General features: G+C 47.1%; 2 protein-coding genes across 4 annotated transcripts in view; one reads left to right on the plus strand and one right to left on the minus strand.

Moving 5' to 3' along the window:
• Dcaf6 (DDB1 and CUL4 associated factor 6) overlaps window positions 1-1507 on the plus strand; it is a 97322-nt gene extending 95815 nt beyond the window's left edge. For both annotated transcript variants that reach the window (XM_055624664.1, XM_055624665.1), the window contains one exon: window positions 1051-1507. In XM_055624664.1, the coding sequence (XP_055480639.1) occupies window positions 1051-1115 (65 nt within the window). In that variant the 3' untranslated portion in view covers window positions 1116-1507. The remainder of the gene's footprint in view (window positions 1-1050) is intronic.
• A 2344-nt stretch (window positions 1508-3851) lies between these two features.
• The window catches only part of Gpr161 (G protein-coupled receptor 161), a 43141-nt gene continuing 36274 nt past the window's right edge, over window positions 3852-10718 (minus strand). For both annotated transcript variants that reach the window (XM_055624698.1, XM_055624699.1), the window contains exon 6: window positions 3852-9016. In XM_055624698.1, the coding sequence (XP_055480673.1) occupies window positions 8751-9016 (266 nt within the window). In that variant the 3' untranslated portion in view covers window positions 3852-8750. The remainder of the gene's footprint in view (window positions 9017-10718) is intronic.

Raw genomic sequence — 10718 nt, forward strand, 5'->3', positions numbered from 1 at the left:
TAGATAGATAGATAGATAGATAGATAGATAGATAGATAGATAGATAGATAGATAGATAGATAGATAGATATAAATCCTATATATATTAATCACACATACATACATACATACATACACACACACACACACACACTCTAGGGTCGAGCTCAGGGTACAGTGCTTGCTTGCTCTGCATGAGACTCTTAAATTCAATCCCAGCAAGGTGTGTGTTTGTTTGTTTTTGGCAGCTTGATTGTTCTGTTTTGGAGCATTAACTTTGTAAATGACATTGTATCATAGTGTCAGAAGGTTAAACACATCTCCAGTCTTTTCTCTCTTGCATCCCCCTCTCCAGATGCCCTTCATAGCACCTGATATCCATTGTTAAAACTTAGCCTCCGTGAAACCTTGTTTGAAAACCGCTGCAAGAAGGTGTAATATATCAAGATCTTGTGTGTTTTAGGATTACATGCTATTAAGTCATCATTCTTTATTTACCCCTTGAGGCAAAATTAAAAACTTACATTGGGGCTGGAGAGATAGCTCAGTTAAGACCACATACTACTCTTCCAGAAGACTCATATCAGGCAGCTCACAGCTGTCTTATTACCAGCTCCTGGGCTTCCATTGCTGTGACCTCCATAGACACCGGCACCCCGTGCATATGCTTACATGGACATGCATACGCGCATACACACACACACACGTAATTTAAAATATTGGAAAACAAATTTTAAAAAACAAAACAAACAAAAAAACACCTTTATGTAGCCAGGCTTGGTGGTATATGCCTTCAGTCCTAGCCCTAGAGATGCAAAGCAGGCGGATTTCTGTGAGTGAGAGATCAGCTTGGTCTACATAGCCAGTTCCAGGCCAGCCAAGGCTGCATAGTATGGCCCTGTTTCAAAAATAAAATTAAAAATATTTCTATGTACTAGTGAGTAGATTTTTACATATGTATGTTTAAATGAAAAACATTTTTCACAGTTTTAAACAAAGTTCTAGGGGTTATTTATAATAGATACTAAAAGGATTTTGAATCTGTGCGATTCTCATGTCTGTGTTTTCCAGACCGCTTGGAGGGTGACAGATCAGAAGGTTCGGGTCAGGAGAATGAAAACGAGGATGAAGAATAAACGACTCTTTGGCAAGCACTTAAATGTTCTGAAATTTGTATATGACATTTATTATATTTTTTTTCTTTACAGAACTTTAGTGCAATTTAAGGCTATGGTTTTTTGGAGTTCTTTCCCATTTTTGGGATAACCAAACATTAGTTTGGAATGAGTGTGTGCATGAGTTGGGTGTGTGTGTAAAACAAAACAAGCAAAATGTTTTTGAAACTTTTTGCTGTGTATGGAGTCCTAGAAAATGCAAAGTGCAATACTTCCCTAACCCTCAGATGTGGGAGCTTGGATCAATGTTGAAAAGTCATTTTCATTGTAGTGAAAATGTTGGTTCAAATAAATTTCTACACTTGCCATTTGCATGTTTGATGCTTTCTAATTAAAGATGTTGGTTGTCTTAAGATATCCTAAATTTGACTTTTTATTTCACTCTTTGCTACTTTCACCCACACTTACCAGGCATTTCTCTTCCCAAAGTACGTTTTCTTGAGCTTCTGTCTTGTGTGTGTACCTCATCCATACCAGTCACTGAGCCTTACAGATGATTCTCATGAGCACAAGTGGCAGGGGCTGTCTTCTGGTCTACCTCCGTCCAGGACGTCACTGCAATCCGTTAGCTCACTCTAGCATCCACCTGCACTGCACTGGGTCCTCTGTACCCAGCCTTAGTGTATCTTAGTGTTTGTCCTGGACTGCTCCATAGCCCTAACACTTCCCACCTCCTGTGTTGTCTGTGTTTCCCTCAGTCTAATTACATGTGCCCATCTCTCCAACCCACTTACAAAAATAAAGGCTTTTCTCAACACCAGGTTATTGTGTATTGTACTTTTTAATCATCTTCTGCACAGCATCCGTGGCTGTGAGCCTCTTCCAGAAGCCAGAACCTACCAGGTGGGAGAGAGGCAGTTGCTGCCTCCTCATACCTTACAGACAAAAATAGCTTGGCAGGCCGAGTGGTGTATCTGTTGTTTAATGTGACAAAAGGACTCCTTCAAAAGCAAGGGTCTCTGTCTTTCACTCTCTGTGTCTTTCTCCCTCTTTCTCACACACACAGCATTTGCTATTCCAGGTTTATAGGCAGGATAGGACATGCATCTTCTCTTTTCAGAAGATATCTTTGGTTTTCTAGTCAGTGAGCTCTTGGCATATATCTTTTGTACAAAAGATAGTAACTAACCTCAGCAACTTTTCTGTGACCTGTAGTTGAGCTAGTAACTAACTTCACTATACCTCCTTGTCATCCAGCAGTTGGAGAAAAAATTGAACTACATTGAACCCATTTTGAAACAGCGATCCAATGCTACCAAAAACAAAACATCGACACCAGAAAGAAAATGTTGGAGTTCTCAAGGGCAGAACTATAGATCCATATTGTATCTCGTCCATCATCATCAGAGCCAGTCTTGAGCTCTAGCTCTGGATCACATCTAGAAGTGCTTCTAAACTGCGTAGCTGCCTGATAGATGAAAGGCCAGAGTCTGAGCAGATCTGATAGCCTGCCATAGTCATCTCGGGCATGGGGCCCTCTCTGATAGTGCTTTTGGTGTATTTGCAATGCCAGCTGCTTCACTCTGGGTTTAATTACTAGGTAACTCGACTGTTCCTGTTATTTTTGGTGACCTAAATATCCTGCCAGAAGAATTGGCTGAATCAGACACTGAGAGTAAGACATAAACTGTCTCCAGCTGGCCCATTAACAGACAAAAGTATAATAACACAGAGCCATCTCTATGGGGAGCATGGACCTCTTCCCCATAGAGATGGCTGCTAACTCAGGAATACTTGCTGCTGGCAGAAGATAATTAGCTTTGTCATGGAAGAAAGTGGATGTTAGACTAAACCAGTATCGTTGGGTTTGCTAAAAGACAGAGGGTACTGGAAGACTGAGGTCAAAGTGTTACTGGTAGGCAAAGATCAGAACAAAAGCAAATGGCAGGTGTCTACACTGGTGCCATATGCTGGTGAAGGTACAGGAGCTGTGTGCTTCGTTTTCCTGGAGCAGGCCTACCAGACAAGTAATTAGAGATACATGGCAAAGACAAAGTTCTGGCCACCCATGATGCAGTGGAGAGAGGGATGCAGAGTTGGGGCACTGGCCCCAGGGTTTGTTTACCTATACACTCAGAAAAAATGAATGGCATCAGTATGAACAGGAAAGGGGAAAGGAAAGGATGGGCCTTGTGCAGGGGTGGTTGTGTCTATGCTACAAACTGCTACTCAGCATCTTCGCTTTCATCTGACACGAAGACTGGAGGCATAGGTAGAGAGTAGATGAAAAAGCATCAGTTCATTAATCCTCTAAAAAGAAAACAAACAGGCTTAACAGCTGGTCATGGTGGCATATGCCTTTAGTCCCAGCACTTGGGAGGCAGCGTCAGAATGATCTCAGTTTGAAGCCAGCCAGGGCTACGATTAAGAAAAAAAATCAGGCTTAGAGTGTCTTAAATATAGTAAGCAACAGTCATTTAACCCAACACTTCTTGAGTCTAACTACCTTGGGGAATTTGAATGCTTAAATGGATCTATCCAAGTGACTTTAATACAGGAATCCTCACTCCCAGCTCTGCAGTGAGTGTCCTCTTGCTCTCAGTCCTCTTTTTAGGCCATGGGGAGGTAAGATGGGAATAAGGCTGTAGGAAGTTGAGGGAAGGGACAGGTACCCAGAAATGTCCATAGACCGCAAGTCCAAGCGCAGACTGATGACTTACACAGCTGTACACATTCCAAAAACATTTAATCAGGTAAACAAAACTGGTCTAAATACACTTTCACTTATTCATAAATACTGATTTATATATAATAGCTGCGACAATTTTATCTTCAAAAACACCATCCAAAACTTCAAGTTAAATATATTTTCAGGATTAACTTGGTGGGGTTTTGTTTTTTGAAGTTTGGTTTTTAACCACTTCTTCCTCCAGGTGTATATCATCGGAACACACAGGACACTCTCTCAAGCATGTCTGTACCACCGACATCCATTTTCAGGCACACAGGCTTTCTACCACACTTGGCATGGTCTTGTCACCTCTGGGAGGAACTGGTTCACCTGTGATTTCTGTCTAATAGTGTCAAAAGAAAAACCAGAAGTGGCTGCTGGTTCCTAAGCCATTAATACTGCTTTTAAAAAGGGATTTTTAAACACAGCTTGGTATATTGTGTGCTCAAAATTATACTGACCAGAATTGTGCTTGTGGCAATCTTGTGCAGATTGGTATTTGTGCTTTTAATTCTTTCCAACCTGACATAGGGCCTGTGAGTAAGACACCTCACTGCTGCGCCTTGGTTCTTCCTCCCTGCTTAATAAAGCCCAGCTGGCCCACTCCCCTAAGGATGACCTTTAATCTACTTGTGCCTCTTTCTCCTTGGGCTACAAGGCTTGATCCTCTCACCCTCAAGACCAAGACCTAGGGATTTAGGTCTTGTTTACCTCATTTTGAGACAAAGCTTTCCCATGGCCTTCCTGGATTCTCGTGTCCTCTCTCCCCAACCCATAAGGACAGTACCCGCCTGTCCCTGTCCCTCTGTGTAGTCATTTCTGGCTGGTCACTTCCATGTTGCTGTGGTTCATGTCCTACCTGCCTTCTGCTCTTCCTCCCTAGTTTTCCTCTGGTTCTATTATACACTTCTTATACCTCCTCTGCCTCTGCCATCAGTCTTGGAAGACAAGAGCTGTAGGAGCTGGAAGCCAGACACTGTCCCTGCTAGACAGCCCCTAAAGGGATTGGGGTAGGGTAGTACAGGGGAGGTCAAAGTTGAGTTGATGTCATTAGGGACTCAGTAGATCATCTATCACTCAAGGTAACGTAAAAATGTTTCTTTCTTGTGCAAGCAGGTCATTAATGTGGAAGGAAGACTTTACCAGAAAAGCTTTTTTGTTCCCAATATTTAGGGAATTTTGTTCCAAATTCCCCTCAGCTTTTCTGCCCTCCTCTCTGTTGCCTTCCTTTTGTCATCACTCCTTAAGTTCTTTTGTACCTAATAGCAAATAATCCCCCAGGCAACAACCCTCAACATAACTAACCATCCTGAATTGGATAGCACATCTTTTGAAGGTTCTCGTGTATTAGAGATCCCTGTAAAACAGGAAGGATTCTGCCCCTTCAGTTATGCTGAAAAACAGGACCAGTGGCTCCCTGGACGTACCCTGTGCTGTGTTGGATATTATCATGAGCATTTTTGTAGTCTACCGAGCACCCTGTGCAGGTAGCATCCTTGGATTCTGCGTCCCTATATACAAATAGATTACAAAACTTCACTCTACAGATGCAAGAATACTGAGTAATTTGCCCCCAAACACCTAGCTAGCAATTGACAACCTGAAATCTTAACTCACAGACATCCCGCACCAGCGCCATCCCTGCTGTTTCCCATCTGCCTGAAGCAAAGGGAGATAGACTGAAGTCCTCAATCAGTGCCTAACACCTGATAGGCTCTTAGATGTTTAAACTGAGGCACACAGTGGGGCCTAGCACATGCCTGTTCTTGGCCTCCTCATCTTCAGCCACATCATCCTCATTATTCCTTCCAGACAGGAGACAGATGAAACGAGGCTGGACATGTTCCATGAGTTCAACTTCTGGTCCACTGAGAAATGTCTCTATAATCTGCAAATCTAAGGAGCACATTGTCCATTTGAAAAACCACTCCTAATAGTTCCGTCTTAACAGACTAGCGAGCTCTCTCACTGTATCAACACTAGTTTCCTCCTCTTGTCTAGACCCAAACTACAGTGCACTATTGCAAATACTGAGTTTGTCTCGGTGTGATGGTTTCATTCTTGGCTGAAAGGTGAAATCAGTTACACAAATGAGAATCCATGAAGCAGTGCGCAGCAGTGGACCATTGTCTTTACAGTCCTTCACCCTCCTGTCCCAGGAGCAGCGATTTTCTTAACATCACACAGCCCATTACAGGTAGTTCCTGTGAGCTCCATCCAGGTCACACACATAAGGTAAGAATCAGTTGTCAAGGCCAGGGGCTTGTCAGAAGAACAAGCCTCCGTGGGTTTTTTTTTTTTTTTTTTTTTCTGCTCTCCACAGCCACACTGCTGCCACCTAGTAACTAAGATCTTAAACTCTGTGATTTGGGTTGGCCTGGGAAAAGCTAGGTGCTGAGCTGTAGTGCCGGGCCCAGTGCCTTCTCAGGCGCAGCAAACCCCACAGCTGGCTTCGGGGACACAGCTCAGGACCCACGTCAAGGGTAAAGAGCAGCAGAGGTGGGCCACTGCCCTACAAGTGATCCTATCAGAATCAGGACTGAGGTATTTAAGCAAACCAATGTCCCACCTACCAGTACCTATGGGTCCCCTGGGGAAGGCCTCAGGCCTACCACTGCACAGTAGTTTGCAGCTAACATGGCAGGGCTTAGTTGGAATGGTGGGCTTCTGCACAAAAGGCAGGTGTCCTCTAAAGAGGACAAAAGAGAACATATGGAACTACCTCTCCTCTCCCCAGCCCACTTCTCTCAAGCTCAGAGCAGAATCCCTGAATGTGCAAAAGCATGGTTCTGGCTCCTAAACCCCCCTCTGAGACTCAGTCAAGATGTTCACCTGCTTCGACAGTCCAAACATAGCACCGTAGTTGGAATACCCGAACCCTCTGGAGCCACAGTTGGTCATCACTGCCTGATGCTCTACATCCCCAGCAGTATCCTCAGCTGCATCTCTCTCCCTCCCTCTCTCTGTGCTAAACACTGGAGTTACATGGTGTAGGCCCAGTGCTCCATGAGGTGCTTAAAGACCTGCAGTGCTGGGTGAATGAGTAGTCGTCCTCCATTAAAAGGAATGGGAGTGAAACTCAGTGTTCCAGGTCAGGTCTCTTGTATGCCAGTAAATCTGGGGCCAGCCAGTAGGATTCAGGGGCCTCAGCATCCTTTCCATAAAGCCTATCCCAGGGCAATCAGGAAAGAACTCTCCAGCCTTTAAGCCAATCTATTGCACTAACTGGCAACCCATACCTAGACAGCATGCCTCTGTGCATATTAACTAATTGGGAATATGGTCCCTCGATAACAGAATAGAGAAGAGAAATGCAGGAATGAGAGCAGTTCCTCTGCCCCTGCCACTCCACCCAAAATCTTGCTACTCCCCTGCACAGCTGACCTGGAGTTGACAAGATCACACAAATGCCAAGCCCAATGAAAGGTCTTCAGCAGACCAGGAACCACAGGAAAGACACTGCCATACCAGGAGCCAGGCAGCCCACAGAAAACCATGGAAAGTAAGTCAGTCTGGAATGGCTGCCTCGTGGCAGATACGACAAAAGTCCTGGACCCTTCCTCTGCTCTGCAAAACGGAGAGCCCTGAGCATCTCTTATCTAAGCACCCATGCTTAAGAGCAGTGGGGAAGATAATCTTCCTGACCACCACAGCAAGCACTCAAAGCTCAAACCCCCCAAGTTCTAGCTCAAAGAGCAAGAGGAGTCCGAGCCAAACAAACCCCACCTGCCCTCCCACCTTTGCCTCAGCCTCTTCATAACCGTGTCTTGGTAGGTGGCATTTAGGACTGCCCTCAACAGCCAATCAGCACAAAGGCAGAAGACCAGGGCATGCAGGGAGCTCCTCCTGTTTGCTGGGCACACAAACGTATACAGATGCTGGTGCACCCACGGGTCATGTTCAGTTTGCTCCCATCTCCTAAGTTACAAACTCAGAAGACATCAAAGAGCAGAGCTGGAATTATCTTGGAGGCCACTCATTCCAATTCCTCACTCCTTTCTTTTTCTCCAAAAGGCCTAGTGACGGGGCAGGATGTCCCTGAAGACATGCAGACAAAGACCACGCTGGGCCTAGAGGCCAGGATGTGAGCTCTGGTCCAGTGTGCCCTTTCTGCCTTGTGACCACCCCAGGGCTGCAGTGACAGTCACAACTGCTCCTGGGAATTAAGACCTATATCTTCTGTGTGAGGGATCCCCCCCCTCCAAATTCTCCCCAGCTGGGCATGACACCATAACCCCAGTCTTATTGATATGCCCTAACTCTCCAGGGTTTTTTTATTCTAAAAATGAAATGCCTGGTATTCACCTTTGTCTTTTATAGTGGTTTCCCCCTTTTCAAATACTTAAAAAAAAAAAAAAATTCAACAAGGAGGTGGCCACATCTTGGGTGGCCAGCAGCAGGGGCCACTAAAGGCCAAGTCCACTGAGGGCAGTAGCCACGGGCTGTGTTGTGTGCCCTGCACACTGGACTGGACTGTTCTGCATTTCGCCTAGTACTTGTGGCCCCATGCTGCTGGATCAACCACACGAAGCCCCCATGGTCTTACAGTGCTGAGGAGGGCTGTGCCATTCCATGCCGGGCCGAGTAGGGACTGCCTCTAGAAGCATCACCGAGACCATGCGAGCCAGGCCAGCTGCATCCACGTGGTGACCTCCCTTTAAACCCGCTGCCTCCAGCCCTCCCAAAACCCCAGCCGCTTCTCCATCGGCCTTTGTGTGTGGGTGCTTCGGAAGCCTCACTCCATCCCAGCGACCCTGAAGCAGCAGACACCGCGGTCAGAGACTGGAGACAGTATTTTCAGTCGTCCTGGCTGCACACCAGATGTTTCCTTCCCAGCCTCTGGCTGTCTGGTGACATCTTCCAGGGGTCTTGGCATGGGCACCAATACCAGTAACTCCGCCGTGCCCAGTCCCCCTCTGAGGCCTTCATCTCTGTTCTGCAGCTAAGACATTGCCTTCTTCAATGCTCTGTAGCTGCAGCCTCTGATTCACAAGAGTCCTGCTGCCTCGACGGCCCCCAAAGCTAGCCCCCGGGACGGTCCGTGCTGTGAACAAGACCCCTGGCAAAGCCTCGTCCCCAAATAAGTTGATTTTGGCTTCAGCCTCAATGGCTTTAGCCAAGCTGGCTGCATAACTGTCCAAGGATTTGTGTACTTCGGCTTTCACATGAAGAAGAGAGTTCTTGGCAGCCTCTGTGGGAGAAGGCAGAAAGGAAAGTTAGCAGGGAAGCCAGGACCCGTGACCATTCCAGGGATATGACCTCTGTTGGCTTTGACCCCAAGGAGAGGAGACAAGCAGAGGTTACAGGTACGAATTTTGACATCAGAGTCCCCAGGCTAAAATTCTGGACTCCCCCAGTTACTACCTGAGAAATGCCAGACACTGTTTTCTAGTTTAGTTCCCTCATCTACAAAGAGAAGGAAATTTCTTACTTCACATGGTCACTGTGACAAATGAGTGAGAAAAATCTGCCTACAATGTTTTAGCCTTTTCATCTTCAAAAGAATTGGCTTCTCGCAGCTCTTGGGAACAGCCTAGCCCGTGGCTGTAACCGTGCGCAGACCCGCATGCCCTGTCTCTCCTCCACTGCCCTCCAAGCTTCCCTGACTGTGGAATGCCTCGAGTTTGGAAGTGAGGTCAACAATTCCACTGTCCCATGAAGGATCGGGACCCCTGACGCCCACGCTGAATAGAAAAGAGGAGCGGAGGTGGCTCATAAGTACCAAACCTGCGCAGAGCCTCTCCGAGCCCACTGCCTAAGCTCTCGGAACATCTGGGGGAACTTCTCCTTATGTTTTCTGGAGAACAGGCAGCTTGCGGCTCACACTCCAGGAAGAAAGGAAGCGGGGAGACCTTAGCAGCCCCGGCTTGCTCCCCACCCCACACAGGGTGTCATTCCCGGCTGCACCTTGCGCTCAGCACCCAACCAGCAGGGGGCGCTCCCGGACCGACTCACTACCGGGACACAGAGGGGCTTGCTTGGCTCCTTGTGACAGGTCTGGGGAGGAGTTGGACTCCTTGTCCTGCGGCAGGGTAATGTAACCGCTGAAGGCTGCTGGCTAGCTCCGCTGCCGAATCTGCCTTGCCAGAGTAGCTGCTTAGAAATCTTGCCCTCTCTGAGCTCTGCTACCACCTTTCCCCTCACTTTGGATGGGATTGGGGTGGGGTGGAAAGAGATAGGTAATGGGCCCATATTTATTTTCATACTCAGTATTCACACCTTAAAGCCCCGGGCTCCAGCAGATGCTGTGGCTCCCTAATGCCAGAGGCTACCCTCACTGGGTGAGATTCAAGAGAAAAGAGATTCCTACGCACCAGGGCAGTCTAAGTGGCTCCTCTGTCCCTTGTCCACTTGGCTGGTCTGGAATGGAAACTAAGCCCAAGTCCCAAAGCCACCAGGCTGCTCCATGTTAACAGGTGGAGCAGGAAAGGCCAGGCGACGGGCTCGGGGCCCCGAGGGTTTCCGCTCCACTCATCAGGACGGCAGCCTGGCCTCCACTCCATGAGGGCCGTGTTTCCACCGACCACTGAGGAAGCAGGCTCAGACGGGCTACTTCACATTTATGACTGCCCATCATCCACCGAGCAGAGCGACTACTGTGGAGGGCTTGGAGCTAGCTTATCTTGTCAGGTTACTTACTTCCTGAGGGAAATGAAAATTGTCTGAGTGTTCTCTGTGTGTGTGTGTGTGTGTGTGTGTGTGTGCGCGCGCGCGCGCACGTGCACATGCGTGCACGCTCACATGGATGTAACTTTCTGTCTGTGTGTTTGTGTGTGTCTGTGTATGTCTGTATGTGACTGTGTATGTCTGTCTCTGTGTCTGTGTGTGTCTGTGTGTGTCTATATATGTCTGTCTCTGTGTGTGTCTGTGTGTATGTATGTCTATCTCTGTGT

Source organism: Psammomys obesus, unplaced genomic scaffold, assembly GCF_907164565.1.
Source record: "Psammomys obesus unplaced genomic scaffold, mPsaObe1.curated_primary_1811, whole genome shotgun sequence".
Taxonomy (NCBI): domain Eukaryota; kingdom Metazoa; phylum Chordata; class Mammalia; order Rodentia; family Muridae; genus Psammomys; species Psammomys obesus.